This window comes from Brassica oleracea, chromosome C1 (genome assembly GCF_000695525.1).
Source record: "Brassica oleracea var. oleracea cultivar TO1000 chromosome C1, BOL, whole genome shotgun sequence".
Lineage (NCBI taxonomy): Eukaryota > Viridiplantae > Streptophyta > Magnoliopsida > Brassicales > Brassicaceae > Brassica > Brassica oleracea.
The window spans coordinates 35,750,434-35,768,144 of NC_027748.1; the positions used below are offsets into that span (position 1 = coordinate 35,750,434).

The 17,711-nt window shown below is 35.9% G+C and overlaps 2 protein-coding genes across 3 annotated transcripts; both read left to right on the forward strand.

The window, feature by feature from the left end:
- The first annotated feature begins 5,282 nt into the window (after nucleotides 1–5,282).
- LOC106301182 (potassium channel SKOR-like) lies at nucleotides 5,283–7,570 on the forward strand. Its single transcript, XM_013737528.1, has 9 exons — nucleotides 5,283–5,498; nucleotides 5,585–5,877; nucleotides 6,127–6,207; nucleotides 6,309–6,407; nucleotides 6,505–6,714; nucleotides 6,800–6,988; nucleotides 7,083–7,158; nucleotides 7,253–7,309; nucleotides 7,393–7,570. Exons 1-8 carry the CDS (start codon nucleotides 5,285–5,287, stop codon nucleotides 7,276–7,278), a joined length of 1,188 nt encoding a protein of 395 aa, XP_013592982.1. The 5' UTR covers nucleotides 5,283–5,284; the 3' UTR covers nucleotides 7,279–7,309; nucleotides 7,393–7,570.
- An 819-nt stretch (nucleotides 7,571–8,389) lies between these two features.
- On the forward strand, nucleotides 8,390–14,363 carry LOC106315829 (probable serine/threonine protein kinase IREH1). Of its 2 annotated transcripts, none has more exons than XM_013753660.1 (17): nucleotides 8,390–9,044; nucleotides 9,271–9,332; nucleotides 9,408–9,590; nucleotides 9,662–11,029; nucleotides 11,122–11,294; nucleotides 11,411–11,639; nucleotides 11,740–11,832; nucleotides 11,909–12,049; nucleotides 12,127–12,219; nucleotides 12,323–12,518; nucleotides 12,742–12,827; nucleotides 13,043–13,131; nucleotides 13,369–13,420; nucleotides 13,501–13,557; nucleotides 13,661–13,837; nucleotides 13,960–14,037; nucleotides 14,132–14,363. In XM_013753660.1, the coding sequence occupies exons 1-17, from the start codon at nucleotides 8,516–8,518 to the stop codon at nucleotides 14,216–14,218; spliced, it is 3,693 nt and encodes a 1,230-aa protein (XP_013609114.1). In that variant the 5' UTR covers nucleotides 8,390–8,515; the 3' UTR covers nucleotides 14,219–14,363. The 2 variants fall into 2 exon arrangements, with proteins under 2 accessions (XP_013609114.1, XP_013609120.1); XM_013753666.1 differs by having other exon boundaries at nucleotides 8,390–9,031; nucleotides 9,270–9,332.
- Nucleotides 14,364–17,711: the final 3,348 nt, after the last annotated feature.

Sequence of the window (17,711 nt, forward strand, 5' to 3'; positions counted from 1 at the left end):
ACGTAAAAGGATTTAAACAAAACAGTCGTTAATTCCACGTAAGTACAAATCGTCGTAAATATCTCGTAGTGTAAAAACTAGAAAAAAATGAAAATGAGAGAAATACCAGATTAACATGTGGCAAGACTTCCAGCAATTATAATACGTAAGTCTCGCCCACATGAATTCTAATATCTTCTCCTTTTCCTATTTTTTTCAAATATTTATAATTTGAATAGGATCTTGCTGAGGAATGTGATTTGAGATAAGATGTGATTTGGGAGTTTGTGTGTGGTTTGAGAATGAGAGTTGTGGGTATATTTATAGGAAAGCAAGCCTCGTTAATTCCTCATAAGCTAAATCGTCGTTAATACCTCATATAAAAAAACGCGGGCCTTTGTGATTCCTCGCAAGTTCCTTGTAAAAAAAACACGGGCCTTTGTAACTGCTCGCTATTTCGTCGTAAACTTACGACGAATTTGCGATGATATGTAATCTTATATATACCCCCGAGCGCTCCAGGTTCGAAAAGGAAGACCTACTGCCCATTACAGAGAGATCTTCGGTGAGCCGGGTAGTCGTTTAGACCCGGCCTCTTCTTCCGCTCCCGGTTCTTCGGGTCAAGCGTGGCAAACCCGCTGAGCTCACTATGGATGTGTGGGATGGCCTCATCCGTTATTGGCGCCTTCCTGATTCCATTAGAATCGCCCAGGCTTGCTCTAACTGCCGTAACACTGTCGATGAGCACGGAAACGGGCCGATGCTTCACACTAAGGGCCAAAAACCCCACGCCGGTATCCGTTTGGAAATGGTAATTAAATATTTTATTAAATAATTTTTTTAATATATATATTAATTTATTCTAACTTTCTTAAATGTTTTTAAGGCCAAAGAAACGGCACATCTCCCGTCTCTTATGGAACTTTACGGAAGGACCCACAAGAACAAGGCAAGCGTATTTCTAGATGGCAAGTACAAGCAAATCTACAACGACTTGGTTGCTCGGGTTGAAGACCACCAGACCCAGCTGTCCACCGACGGATTTACGAGGAGGTAAATTTTAATTTGTTGTTATATATATTATAAACGGAATATTTATTTTTTACAATAATATATATATATATATATATATATATATATAAAATATATTAAATGGTAAAACGCTTTTTCAAAATAATTTAATGATATATAAGGCTTTGATTGGAAAATATTGACAATTAAATAAAAATATTGACAATTAAATGTGTCATTAGAACATGTAATCAGATCAGTTGGGCCCTATTGACAACTTTCATTCGATTAAGTCCAACACTATAGTAACAAAAAAAAATTCCCGAGATTATAGCTTTCACAAAATAGAATATTTAAGGGTCTTCGTTTTAGGCAATAAAATCCCTAAATATCTAACTTTAAAATTTTAACAAAAAAAGAAAGAAATTTGATCAATGGCATTCTTTTGTAATTATTGAATAAAATTCATGATTAATTACTATTTGTACTCTTGTTTTAATAGTTTAGATTGGATATGAGAAGTAAACCATGCTAGTCTAACTCACATTCAAGTGTACCAATAGGCTACAAGTTTTGATCATTTTTCCCTGAAATGATATCTTACTTAAAAACTAGTATATCCCCAGTTGAATATCTTTTGTCATTCATTCTCTATGTAAACTCTTAGATACAGTTAAATTAATTTTCCTGGCAGGTTATAATTTAGGAATTACACGTTCAATAAAAACCAAGTATTTGATGATTAATAAAAACTCAATGTAACTATAGCCTACAGGTCTCAGATTACGTTTCGGTCTGGCATCAAAGTAAGCCCAAATGGGCTCCGGTTGTTACAAACAAAGCCTGCCTGTTCAAATAGCGGACAGAGCCAACAGTGCATAATCAGAACGTTATGCATGAAAGGGACACTCGTACTGCTCGTCCTACAGATACGACAAAATGATTTGATAATAACAGCTGTCCATCAATCCTTGAGAAAACTAGGGATTTTAGATCATTCATGAGTATATAAAAGGTAATCGTTCGTTGATAGAGAGGTTCCGGAAAACTCTTCCTTAGACAAAGGTAAAACGTTTTCTTAATATTTATCACATAGTTTATTTTTCTTCCTTAGCTATGAATCGAAAAGCTTGTATTTATCTTAGTTGTTTATTCAAGTTCCTTATAGTTATGAATCTCAAACTAAGACCTTTTGTTGTGTTTGTCCTCTCTTTTTCATACTCCTCAGAACACTAGGATCAATCAAGAATCAGGCATACTCTAAGCAAAGGTAAGACCTTTCCTTATCACTCGTATTGTTTTATCATTTTCCCTAGCATTTTTGCAACCATGGACATAAGAAAGTTTGAATGATATATCTCGACTAAAAAAATTCAACGTTACGTACAATTTTTTAAAAAAATTGTTTATCCTTTTCCCTTGCATTTACCTTTTCCCCTTGTTAGAATGGGTATTATTTAATCTATTTAATGAACTTTGTTTACAAGATGATTGATAATATAATTGGATAAGTCTGTTGATGGTGAGGTTTCAACCGAATCTTCCGGTTTTACAAAAAGTCATCGTTTAAGAGAGCTGAAATGTTTTTCGTAGTCATGGACGTGTGTCTGTCTTTTCTTAGCTAGTAATTTCAAAGTAAAAGCCTTTGTTGTTCCTTTTTTTTCTGCCAATATGTAGATAAATATGTTGATTTGTTTGGTTTAAAAATTCGCAACTCGGGAATGCTTTTTTTTTTATCGGGTTTCCTTATAAAACTAGCAGGAAAAGTTTATATTTTCGGTTACTGTATGATTCCTTGAACTGTGGATATGTGTTATGAGATTAAGTAATTGTTTGCTCGCTCAATAAACTACTTAGTCTTGTCTGAAAGAGTTTTCTTCTTCTCTTTAGAAAATGTAACCTTGATATCTGAAAGCAAAAGTATTTGGTGATAACCAGTTATATAATCATAGGTGTATATAATCGGATTTCCAATAAAAATACTAGCAGAATCATTTATATTTTCGGTTATTGTGTGATTCCTTGAATTGTGGATGTGTTATGAGATTAAGTAATTGTTTGCTAGCTCAATAACCTACTTAAAGTCTTGTCTTAAAGAGTTTACTGCTTCTCTTTAGAAAAGGTATCCTTGATATCTGAAAGCAAAGGCATTTCGTTATAAACAGTTATATAATCATAGATGTTTCTTTTTTTTTCTTCCAATATCTAGATAAATATGTGGATTGTTTGGTTTAAAATTAGCAACTTGGGAATGGTTCTTTTTGTCGGATTTCCTTTAAAAAACTAGCAGAAAAAGTTTATATGTTCTGTTATTCTGTGATTCCTTGAACTGTGGATATATGTGTTATGAGATTAAGTATTTGTTTGATCACCCGATAAACTAACTAACTACTTATTCTTGTCTGAAAGAGTTTCCTGCTTTTCCCTAGAAAATGTATCCTTGATATCTGAAAGGAAATGTATTTGGTTATAACCAGTTACATATATAATCATTGATTTTTATAAATCTGAGACCAAATCCAACAGCTTGTGATTCAGTTTGATTTAACACAGTCGGTTTGGTTTTCAGTTCTCATTAGTTTCGGTTTAGCATATGTAGTTGCATCCGTTTAAACATGCATGGGATTCCCAGACACTTTCTTACACACACTGAGTCTATATGTAGTCATAAAATGGAACGTTGAACATGAAAAACGTACGTACTTTCTTCCATATATGTAGACGTTTGGGTGGCATGTGACACGTACATATATGGGGGGGGGGGTCGAAGTCTTACATTAAAAAAAACGATTAAATTTGAGGAATTGGTTTATCCTTTGGACATAAGACCAAGAAGAGGAGAGTTGTAATCTTTGGACAGAAGAGAGTTGACTAAATATAATTTTAAATAAGAAAATCCAAATTTACTGAAAAGTAAATATTTTATTTTATTTTCTCTCTCAAAAAAGTTAATATTTATTTCTCACTTCCATTAATTAATTTTTTTGCTACTTATGATTCCATGAATTGTGGTATAAACAAAAATTGATCTTAATTAAATAACAAAATGTTTTATACTTTTTTTGGTAATCACAAAATGTTTTATACTTGGCCGTTAAGATTTAAGGTTTAGTATATTAGGATTTTATGATTAATTACTTTTACATTTGTTGGGTTTTGACGGACACATTACTTTTACATCTCCAGGGTTTGCATGTAATGGCCCGTTTACGTCAACGTAAGAACTCGGATCCCGAAAATTTCACCCAAGGAGGTGGTCGTGCGGCGGGAGGAGCAACTCGTGGTGGTCGTGCAGCAAGAGGAGCAATTGGTGGTGGTCGTGGTGGCAACAACAACATACCTCGTGTTGGTGGCACTTACACACCTGGCGATGCAAATCTGGACATCATGAGAATCATCCAAGAAGAAGCCCAAAAGAGGGACGAAGGCATCACAAAAGGCGGAGAAGATACGGGTAACGGGAGAAAGAAAAAGAAGAAGAAAAAGAATAGAGTACTCAACGATAACACCAATGTCAACAACAGGTAACAATGAGAGTATTACATATCTACGCTAATTCTAAATGATGTTATGTATTATGATTAAAATATTTAATATTTTAATTTTTGTTATATATTATGATTGTAGTATTAATATTTTTATGCTTTTTGCTAGGAATTTAATCTGGTTCTATTTGCTTGGGATATTTGCAACATACTCTTCCGTTATGGCTCCTCTCACATGTGCCTTCAACGCCGAAGAGTATTTGCCATATCAAATCATCATAGTAATGGAATTTGCTTTCATAGTTGACATTTTACGTGGATGGATATGCGCCTATCATGATAATCAGCCCATCGCTAATGATAGGTTTCTCCATTGGTATGTCTCCTTAGCTGAAGCATTTTTACATTTTGATCAATATTTTTTATATAGTTAATAATAAATATCTATGTTTCTTTGTAGGTGTTACAGGATCTGGTTACTTAATCCTAGGAAGTTGGAACTTGTAGCTGTGGCTGCTGTCCCATTGGCTAATATTCTCCAGGTACATTCTGAAAATTAAACCTTTTTCAATTCTTGTATGTGCAAGAGTCAGATATGAATAAATACTTTAATATTCCATAATCTATTCCTTAAAACCAACTTATTTTTCAGATCAATATATTGTATTAATTTAGCTCACTAATGTCTGTTTTACATTATATTTATGTAGTGTGAGTATTTAAGGTGGATTAATATTGTTCGGGCTATGAGAGGAAAGGAGCTATTAGAGAAACTTGAAAAAGTTGAAAGCTTCAACTATGCTTTCATCATGTTCATAAAGATCATGGCTATCCAGTTATACTGCATACACACAACTGGATGCATGTTATATCAACTTGCCACAGATTTTGAAGGTCTTCCTCAAATATATCAAACTTGGATGTCAGATATCCAAATTGGCAACCAAAATCTCTCAGGACTCGGGAATGTGCAGAAATACATTGCATCGACCTATTTTGCCACTGTCACACTGTCCACCGTTGGTAAATATTCAATTTTGATGTTTTAAAATTTTACAGTCGAAATTCTTTTGTGGATTATTAAATTAGCAGTATTATTATTTTGACAGGCTATGGAGACATTCACGCAACTAATCTGACTGAGATGGTAGCTTTGGCATGTCTAATCATCGTTAGCTTAACTGTGTGGACCTACTTAGGTGTCCAACTAGCAAACCTCTTTGGGAGAAGATCGAAGAAGCAAATAGTTGGAGAGAAGATGGATAATCTGGAGAAGTATCTGAAAGAAGCCAAAATTGCTGAGAATTTAGCTGAAGACATCAGAGGTCATATGCAGATGAAATACAGTGATGATTACGATAGGAAAATTCTTGAAGATGTTCCAGCTTGTCTCATAGCCAAGGTACTATTTATGAGACTTGAGTTTCTAGTTTTCTATTTGTTTTTGATAACTTAAATTTAGCCGCATAATTCATCATTTACTAGCCCATTCTTGCACGTTACACAGTAATCATTACACATCACGTTTCACGGTAATCATTACACAGCCGTTATGCATCGGTTCTTGTGCTTCTGCGAATTGATCATCAAGAGTTATTTAGTTTCTGAAACTATTGCTTCTTAATGGTATCTCAATTTTTATTATTTGCAGATAAATAAAAATTTCAATGAAAGCATTATCAGGAGTGTCTCTCTATTCAACGGATGTTCACCTGATTTTTTTAAGCATCTGGTAAACTTATAAAAGAGACTTCTTATTTCTTTTTACAACTTCAGTCTATTTATATGGTTAAATACAATTTCACATCAATTGGTTTATGTCTGCCCTATTAGGCTAGTGGGGCTCAACAAGATTTCCATCCCCCAGGATGCACAGTCTTAAAAGAAGGAAATATTGTGAGCCAACTACACATCTTATACAAAGGAGGCTTGGTAATGATTTTTCTGCTACATATGACTTTTTTGCCAAGCTAGACATGATGTAAACATATATTATCATTTTGTTTTACACTCTTTATGTTTACTGCAGGAACTATTGCAAGGAGGAACTGTACATCCACCTCTTACAAGGCCTACTACAGTCTTCGGATTAGAATCATTTGTCTTGAATGAACCTCTTCCACATACTATCCGAACCTACAAGGCAAGCAAGTTTCTCATCATAAGCAAAAAATATTTCATGGAGTGTCTTCACAACTATCTCGAAGATGGAGCGAGTGTGATGAGAAATTTATCAAATGTAAGAGTCTCTCATGAATGATTTCAGTAACTTAGCTTTATAATATATATATATATATAGGAAAATTTTCTCTACTGTATTTCAGGGGAGAGATCCTGCTTTTGTTGAGAGGCTATTGCAGTCGGTATTTGGTATTCAAATGCAAAAGGATGTGATCAGGAAGGCATCTTTGCTCAACCATGCAATATTTTTTGAAGATCTTGAGAAGGTTAAAAAGTTGATCCACTGGGGAGTAAGCATGGATTCTGTCGATTATAACAACATAAAACCATTGGTAAGTTTATTTTTATAAATTTACGTTGTCTAAGCATACACTAACTACGTAAGAAAAACTGAAACATTATTGTTCTTAAATTTTTTTTTTTCAGGATTTTGCAATCAATAGAGGAAATACAGAGATCATCAGTTTCCTCATGAGTGTAGTAGCAGAAACGAACACTACAGGTACTTCAATAGTTTATATTTTGTTTTCGTCATTTTGCATGCAAGAAGCTATCAATGGAAATCATTAATTAGAATATGATTCTTATGCTTTCAGGGATAGATCAAGAACATGCTGATTAAGCTATGTGAAGAGCATACGACATGTTATCAGGTATATTACTACATTAAAAATTCAAATGTTTCTAGAAATTCTACATGGTAAATTGCTTAATCTGACAAACAATGTTTCAACAGGATTTCCACATCGAGCTACTACTTTTGGAGTTTCAGCATCTTCCCTTCTATCACAAACTTTTTTTTTATTTCTTGATCGCTGTCTTTAATGAGAATTGCACAACTATTATCACTTTCTCAGGTTTTGGTTTTAGTACATTTTTCGGAGGAGTTTTATGTTGTAATCTTTTTCATTGCCAACAAACTGAAGTTTAAACATTAAAGTGGTTAATTCTATGACCATATGGTTTACTCTATATTTTCTTCTATAATAGAGTTAGACGTTGTTCTAATGATACTTTATTATAAAGTGAAAAATAGAGTGATGAACAAAAAAAATTAAAAAAAATTATTCTATATATAGAATAAAAAATAGATTTACACTATTATAGAATAGAAAATAGAGTATTATTAAAGCATTTTTACTTTAAAATAAAAAAGATATTTTTTATCACAAGTTTTGTTTACGTTGTTAGGCCACGAAAACGATCGATCCATGGAGAACTAAACCATAGACATATTATCAAAACCGTTTTGTCAAAATACCAGTTTTATATTATTGTATACAATTTCTATGGAAACCATAAACTAACGAATACACATAATAAGTTTGGATTGTTTATTTTTTCCCTAAAATAATATTTGAAATTCGACACAAGAAAATGATAAACGTAACTCAAGAAATTAATTGTCCATGAACAAGGTTTTGTAATTCAATATAATGCAAGTTAGATAACAGCCGAAATGATAGATTTTCTTGCCAGTAAAATGAAATCAATATAAGATAATTTCGCATTCAGTTGTCAAAGATGTATAATTAGTGAAAGACTCGTTGATCAAAATAATAATAAAAAATTAGTGAAAGACTGAAAGTATGAAATTGAGGTCTGTTGGAAAACAATTTGATAGATAGCCAAAGCTTTTATGTAGCTGTTAAAAATCTTAATCAAAAGTCAAAATCTAGTCTTTAAGTCTTAAACATACTTTTTTGTTGGGACTAAAAATCGACGGTGTCTACTACACACACTCGCGCTTTCTTTTCTTCCTCGTCTTTCAGCAGAGAGATTGAAAAGTTGGGAGTGTGTAAATGACAACTAGTTTTTTAGTCGTAATCGTGATTAGGTTGAGTTGAACAAAATCGAAAATGGTGTTCAAGAACAAGCTCTTCTTCTCATCGAAGAAATCCGGATCGTCGAGCCCCAGATCCGTCGGCTCCAAGGACGATAATCCGAGCTCCGGAGTCGGGTGTAAGCAGGCGGAGATTAAAGATGGATCGAAGAAGGGCAAGGGAAAGGGAAAGCAAGTTCCATCTCCTCACTCTATCGGCAAATCGAACTTGTCTCCTAGCTCCGACGCGAAGGAAGGAGGAGGAGGACCTGCTTTCGTTTCTCCGATCATGGCTTCCTCTCTGGGCTTGAACCGGATCAAGACGAGATCCGGACCTTTGCCGCGGGAAAGTGTTTTCAATTTTAGGAACGATGGAGAAACTCCGCCTCTGCTAAGTACCAGCAAACTCTCGAAGAAGGAAGCTGGGAGTATTAAGCTAGGGGTTGAGGAGAACACGGATCGTGATGGCTTGTCTCCTGATACTGGCCCAGTGAGGAGCCTCAGCCCTAAGTTGCCGCCGGCATCAGGATCTCGATTGAAGAATGTAGCATCCTCATCGGGAACTGGTATGTCCACTGATTACTAACAACATCTTAAAATGTGATTCTGTTGAGACGTAAAAAAAACGCATTGAAAGTTTGCTGAATGCTGGTTATATTGATGGAGACTTGTATCCACCTGCTATGATAGAAATGCTAGTTTTAAGAATGGGCATCTGTGTGTAACTAACTGGATCTTGTTTCTTGATATTGTGTCTCTCCTGTTGATTCTTTATGGTGCTACTTCGTGTAGGTCGCTCTGTGGCATCTGGACGCTCTGGTCCTCTAAGAAATTCAGACTTCTGCACCCCGGAGGTACTTTACATATATTTTTGTGGTAGTTTAGTTATGCTATAAGTTTTAAGTGATCTTTTATGACTTCTTTCTTAGAATTCGTATGAATTGGAAAATCCAAAAGAGTCAGAATCACCGCGTTATCAAGCCTTACTCCGTATGACCAGTGCTCCGCGGAAGAGGTTTCCTGGTGACATTAAAAGCTTCTCTCATGAACTGAACTCAAAAGGTGTACGTCCCTTTCCATTGTGGAAGCCTCGTAGGTCGAACAATGTGGAGGTAGGTATTCTAGACTCTGTTATCTCTATTAATCCCTTGTGAGTTTTGCTCTAATAGTCTGTCCTTTCCAGGAGATATTGGTTCTGATTCGGGCAAAATTTGATAAAGCAAAGGAAGAAGTAAACTCTGACCTTGCGGTATTTGCTGCGGACCTGGTGGGAGTTCTTGAGAAAAATGCAGAAAGTCATCCTGAGTGGGAGGAAACGTTTGAAGACTTGTTAATATTGGCTCGCAGTTGTGCTATGACTACTCCTGGAGATTTCTGGCTTCAGTGTGAAGGTATAGTTCAGGACTTAGATGATAGACGTCAAGAGCTCCCTCCGGGCGTTCTCAAGCAGCTTCATACTCGGATGCTTTTTATACTTACCAGATGTACGAGATTGCTTCAGTTTCATAAGGAAAGTTGGGGAGAAGAGGAACAAGCTGTACAACTACGTCAGTCAAGAGTTTTGCATTCTATAGAAAAATTACCTCCTACTGGAGCGGGAAGGAGTTCAAGTGCTGCAAAAATCTTAAAGATACCATCATCTACCAAGAAAGCTTTTAGTCAGGAACAGCGTGGTTTGGAGTGGAAGGAGGACGTTGTTGTACGCTCGGTTCCTCCTATCTCTCCTCCCGAAAATTATGTTCCTAATGAATCTGAATCTCCTGCAAACATCGATAGAATGTCTTCCTGGAAGAAACTTCCATCCCCAGCACTGAAAACTGTGAAAGAAGCGCCAGCATCAGAAGAGCAGAATGATATCAAACTTGAACCTCCAAATATGGTTAGAAATGGACAACCTAGTGATGATACTGCTGTTTCTGTTCTAAACTGCCCGCCAGCAAAAGATTCTCATGAACAGTCGCCCAAGCATCGGCACAATATTTCTTGGGGTTACTGGGGGGAACAGTCACTTATCTCGGAGGAAAGTTCAATAATGTGCCGTATCTGTGAGGAGGAAGTTTCCACTACCCATGTTGAAGATCACTCCAGAATTTGTACATTAGCTGATAAATATGACCAGAAAGGACTGAGTGTTGATGAGCGGCTGATGGCAATTGCTGGAACTCTTGACAAGATAGCAGAGACCTTCAGGTATAAGGATAGCCTAGCAGCTGCTGAAAGCCCAGATGCCATGAAAGTATCCAATTCAAATTTGACTGAAGAATGTAATGTTCTCTCGCCAAGGTTGAGTGATTGGTCGCGGAGAGGGTCAGAAGACATGCTTGACTGTCTCCCAGAGACTGCTAATTCAGTTTTTATGGATGATATGAGAGGTCTACCCTTAATGTCTTGTAAAACCCGTTTTGGTTCCAAGTCTGATCTAGGAGGCATGGCAACTTCATCTGCCAGCAGCATGACTCCTAGATCCCCGATTCCAACCCCCAGACCTGACCCAATTGAAATGATTCTAGGAGGCAAGGGTACATTCCATGACCACGATGACATTCCACAGGTTTGTGATGGTTGTGCTCCATCTTCATAAGTTTTCCTGTCTTTGTGATTAATTATTCCCCTGATAAAAAAACTCTTGACAACCTAACGCAGATGAGTGAACTCGCTGACATTGCAAAATGTGCAGCAGATGCTATTCCTGGTGATGAGCAATCAATTCCCTTTTTACTTTCTTGTCTTGAAGATCTGAGGGTGGTCATAGACCGCAGTAAGTTTGAAGCACTTACAGTAGAAACGTTTGGAACTCGCATAGAAAAGTTGATCCGGTAAGTTCCTTGGTGTTATTATTGTATGAGAGATTCTCTCAAGTCCCTCCCTCACTCTTCATTATGATTTCCAGAAGTATTATCTGTTGAAAGTATACTTTTTCTTGATTATATAGGGAGAAATACTTGCAGATCTGTGAGCTTATGGATGACGAAAAAGTTGACCTATCAAGCACTGTAATTGATGAAGATGCTCCTTTAGAAGATGATGTCGCTCGAAACGTGCATCCACGGGATCGCACATCCATAGATGATTTTGAGATCATAAAACCAATAAGTCGGGGAGCTTTTGGGAGAGTGTTTTTGGCTAAAAAGAGAACGACAGGAGATCTATTTGCAATCAAGGTAAAATATATTTTGCTTTTGTTCTCTTTTTAGTTCTTTTTGTTTTATGTAGTTGGGATTTTCTCTAATCTTGTGTTGTAATGTTTGTCATTCTCCTCAGGTTTTGAAAAAGGCAGATATGATCCGCAAGAATGCTGTTGAAAGTATTCTTGCCGAACGTGACATTTTGATTAATGTCCGCAATCCCTTTGTGGTGAGCACGTCTCTGACCCTTTAAGCATATTCTCTGGATAGATTTGCTTCTTTTAACATAACTTTGTTTTGAGCAGGTTCGTTTCTTCTATTCTTTCACAGATCGTGACAACCTGTATCTGGTGATGGAGTATTTGAATGGAGGGGATCTGTATTCGTTGTTGAGAAATTTAGGTTGCTTAGAGGAAGATATTGTCCGTGTATATATTGCCGAAGTTGTAAGTTCTGCATGTTTATTTTTAAGCCATGCCATAAAAGGTTATGAAAGTGATTCCGTGATTCGATTACCTTTCAGGTCCTTGCTTTGGAATATTTGCATTCTGAGGGTGTTGTTCACCGTGATGTGAAACCTGATAATTTGTTGATTGCGCATGATGGTCATATTAAGGTATTCTTTTTTTTTTCATTGTTACAACTGTTTGGCCTTTTTTTGTTGTCTTGCTATTTGAGGATCACTGCAACTTTATGGTTTGTTTCGTTTTATTGAGCAGTTGACAGATTTTGGACTGTCAAAAGTTGGTCTAATCAACAGCACTGATGATCTATCTGGTCCTGGGACATCTCTGCTTGATGAGGAGGAATCACGATTACCGACGTCCGAGCATCAGCTTGAAAGGCGCAAGAAACGGTCTGCTGTGGGTACTCCTGACTACTTGGCGCCAGAAATCCTTTTAGGGACAGGACATGGTTCGTTCTAATCTTGATGTCTGCTTATCTTATGTTCAGTATGTTCTTTTAGTAGAGTGTGATCGGTATTCGGCTGGGATTGGTTATTGAGTCAGGCTTTACAAATCTGTTTTTCCATATTCATATATGCTTAGTACGCTTAACTACTGAGTTTCAGATAGTTCTGTTCCGTTTATCACATGCCAAGCTGCGAGAAATTATATATAGGTGCAATGTTTTTCAGGTGCAACTGCGGATTGGTGGTCTGTTGGCATTATTCTGTTTGAACTTATTGTGGGAATTCCACCCTTTAATGCAGAACATCCTCAGGTAAGAGACTAATCACTGCGTTGTTTTCTGTTCATGCTTTGATAAGGAGCATATGTTTCTCAAGGTTTTAAAAACTAAAATTCATACTTGGGCTGATCTTCATGTGCCGTTTTCTGTTGGCTTTGATTTGAAATGGTTACTTAAAACTTCTATAACTTGCACTTTGCATCTAGTTTTGATTTTCAGCATTTGATTTTTTTTTTTTTTTGTTCTAGCAAATATTCGACAATATTCTCAATCGTAACATACCATGGCCTCATGTCCCTGAAGAAATGAGTGCTGAAGCACATGATATTATAGACCGGTAAGAGATCGTCTCTCTCTATAATCATATGCTCCACACTAGTGTTGTTTCCAAAATTATCAGTTGTGCGATAAAAAAACATTGATGAACAACTCTTTTCTGCTCATGTTCTTGAGTAAAATTATCTGTTTCGCTATGAACATGCCAAGGATGTTGGATTTCAAGTTCTGTTTTATTGTCCATAAAGGAAAAGACAGAGCATTGTCTGTAACATATCCTGTCATCTTCTTTTTATAGATTTTTAACAGAAGATCCTCATCTCAGACTTGGAGCCAGAGGGGCTACTGAGGTAAAAAATGGATGTCTTTTTTTCTTTGATGTTGTTCCAGTTTGTTGTAAAGTATCAATGAAACAAATTCTATGACGCAGGTCAAGCAGCACAGCTTCTTTAAAGACATCAACTGGGATACACTAGCGAGGCAAAAGGTGCAGTTTGTTCTGTTCATTTGTTTTATTTTTTTCAAAGATATAAGCTTTGCAGAAGCCGACCCTCATGGCAGATATAAAGCTTAACGCTACTTTTCTTTAGGCTGCATTTGTTCCAGCTTCAGAGAGTGCAATTGACACTAGTTACTTCAGAAGTCGCTACTCATGGAACACATCGGATGAGCAATTTTTCCCATCCGGCGAGGTTGAAGACTATAGTGATGCTGATAGCTTGAGTGGCAGCAGTGGTTGCTCCAGCAATCGCCATGAGGAAGGAGAGGTAATATTCACTGATCCACTCTTTGAATTCAAACTCCTTAAAATATAGTTGAAAAAATCTTTAATTATTGTTCTTAAAAGGTAAATAATTTCACTAAAATGGATCAAAATGGTGGTACACAGGTTGAAGAAAGCGACGGACAAGCAGAGTTTGAGTCTGGCGTACCTGCTGATTACTCTTTCAGTAATTTCTCGTTTAAGGTACTGATCACATGAGTTCCCTAAGAGCCGGCTCTGTGCAAGTATACGGTTGCTTACTTAGCGCTCTAACTTTGTTTATTTTCACGGTTTGCAGAACCTATCGCAGTTGGCATCAATCAACTACGATCTTCTATCTAAAGGCTGGAAAGATGAGCCACAACCAAACTCTCGTCAAAAGTGATAATACTTTATTACAAGTTTTTCTTTAGCCAAGCCAATGCTCATGGAAAATGAAAATGAGAATGCAAAAAAGTACATATATATTATTAAATCACAGAAACATTTGAAAATCAGTATTATTTTGATGAAAAATGAAGAGATGCAACCATTCTTTTACTGTTGCAGTGAACTTGAATCTGTGCTTAATTTATTACGTCTACAATGACGAGAAGAAAAGAGAGGGGACAAGGGATATTAAAACATCATGGGAAAGATATATTGGTGTCTTTTTCCCCCATGTTTTCATAAATCACAAGGACATGAGAGTTGTGAGGTAGCGTTTGCGTTAAATCATTAGTAACATGTAGTAAAAGATAAAAGGAGAAAGAGCTCACAAGTCACAACCTACTTGCACCTTTTATTGATTTCAAAACGCCATTTAGATCGCAACCCTACATAACCTCAATAATTTCACATTTATTAACTTGTCTGCCACAATGTTAGTTACACATTCACTGCACCCAACTATTTTTCTTTCTTTTGCATGATTTTTGAAAGTAAAATTTATACATGCAAGACTAAGTCGTATCTATGAAGTGTAAACATAAAGACATTATTGTGTTAAAACGTTTGATAATATAAAGTTACCAGCATACTGTACTTATCCTTCTTCTTTTTAATCTGTATACTATCTATATTACGACTAAACTATAAGTTCGGTTCTAATGTATAAAACCCTAAAAATATCTAAATAACAAATGTATCCGAAATGGATTCAGATATTTGTACAAAAAAACTATATTACCGATTTGATCCTGATCTTTTAAATACAATTAATTATATTACGATTCATCTATAATATATAACATTAATTATGAAAAACAAATAGTAACTACGAAAAACAAATAGTAACGTAGAAAAATGTAAAAGTGTTATGAACGTGAATGATGAAAGTCAAGAATACACGCACCGAAATTGAAATTTCGTGTGTATGAATATTACGTGGAGCCCGTGTCACTATGCACACACAGTAAATCCTACTTTTTCATTTCTATATAAACGATCGTTTCAATCGATTGTAAAGACACAGTTTCTTCATCTTCTAATAATACATTATCAGTGTTATCTTCTTCCTTCGGGTATAAAATTTTGCTTTATTTAAATTCATGCGATACCATAAAATTCTGGTTCTTTTTATAACACGTTATCAACACGATCACTCTGCGATTCGGTAAAATTTATTTGTATCATTTATCCCCTGCTTTAATGGTCGGTATACCGCCTATATTATTTATTAATAATTTAATTAATTTATTGGTCGGCCGAGCCACCTTATATCCTGTTTATTGTTAGTTGGTCGGCTGAGCCGCCTTATATTCTGTTTATTGTTAATTGGTCGGCCGAGCCGCCGTATAATTTATTTATTACTCTGCATTGACCGGCTGAGCCGCCGCATGATTTGTTTTCATAACATAAATATTTCATTGCCATAATTTTTACTTTTATTAATTTTTATGAAATTTTATAGATTTGATTGACTTTTTAATACGATTTTTCAGATTGATTTTTGGTGCACTCAATTTAACCACAACGGTCACAAAGAAAAAATTTCAAAAATTTTCCCTTTCTCCAACGGTCATGAACAGTGATTTTCATCTATAAATACAACTCATACTTCACTCATTTACTTCATCCAAAACATTTCATCTTCTCTCAAATATTTTCAAATCGCTCCATTCCGATTTTTCATTGCAAGAAAGATTATTCGCATATTTTTGGTCTTTTGTGCAATTTTTATTTTTGCTTCTATGTACGGTCTTTTTGTTGGAGAATTTGTTCCTGGAGAATTTACGCTTAATGTCGGTTTACTTTTCTATGCGTTGTTTCTCCTTGTAATTGCGTGTATTATTAATATAAATGGTTCGTTTTAAAGTACGAAATTCTAATAAAATATATTATTTTGTGTTTTAGAAATACAAATGGCAAACATCGAGAAACTCCAGTTCCCGGCTCTGAAAATAACTGGCGAAAATTACGTCGGATGGGTCACAAACGTGAAACCATATCTGGTGATGTAAAAGATAACCGAAACAATTGTAATCGGTAACAAATCACCACCCGAGCATATAGCCGAAGCGATAATCTTACTGAAGAAGCATTTAGATGAAAATCTAACGCACGACTATGCAAGTGTCGAGGACCCAGCTGAACTATGGAAAACTTTAAAAGAAAGGTTCGATAACTAGAGACAAATCAACCTCCCTCACGCTCTAGAAGAATGGAAAAATCTGAGGTTCCAAGATTTTCAGAAGGTTGAGGATTACAATTCCGCTGTCCTGAGGAAAGTTGCACTCCTGAAGTATTGTGGTAATCCTGTCTCTGAGGCAGAAATGATGAATAAAACATATAACACTTTCCACAAACAGCTTCACTTCTTGCCCAAAATTTACAGAAAATGCGGGTACACGAGATTTTCTGAATTGATGGTTGCGCTCATGTTGGCTGAAAAGAACAATGAGCTCCTGATCAAAAACCACAATTCCCGACCTACGGGAGCCAAAGCATTCCCTGAAGTGAATGCTACGGCAATAGAAAATTCGGAAAGGAGAAACCAGACCAATTCAACAACAAACGTGGAAAAACTTACAATCCTAAATGTAAGGGATCTAACAAGTGGGTTAGATCCGACAAGTTTCTAAGGGTAAAGAAACTCAAGAGGATACCACCCAGAAGCGTGAAATTTTCCATAAATAATGCTTTATACTCTCCGAGTTCTAAAAGGAATTTGTTGAGTTTTAAAGACATATATCGTCAAGGATATGATACTCAGTCTGTAACTGAAAATGGAAAGAAGTGTATATATATAACTTCTGATAAATTTGGCAAAAGACACATATTGGAAAAGTTTCCAGAACTTCCTTCGGGGTTACATCATACTTATATCGATGAGATCGAATCAAATCTTGTAGTAGAACGGAACCCAGAAGAGTTCACGTTATGGCATGATCGCCTTGGCCACCCAGGCACTACAATGATGCGTAAAATCATAGAAAGTTCACATGGTCATCCATTGAAAATCCAGGAGATTTCTCAAGGGAATAAAATGACATGTGTTGCATGTTCTCTATGAAAATTGATCGTAAGGCCATCGCCAACCAAAATCGATAAAGAATCACCAAAGTTCCTTGAAAGAATTCAAGGTGATATATGTGGACCGATACATCCACCATGTGGACCATTCCACTATTTTATGGTATTAATTGACGCATCCAGTAGATGGTCACACGTTTGTCTATTATCATCTCGAAATGTGGCATTTGCGAGATTTCTAACTCAGATAATCAAACTGCGAGCACAGTTTCCTGATTATACTATTAAAAGAGTTAGACTAGACAACGCTGGTGAATTCACGTCCTAAGCATTCAATGACTATTGTATGGTAATGGGAATTGAAGTAGAACATTCGGTTGCTCATGTTCATACGCAAAATGGTTTGGCTGAATCTTTAATTAAGC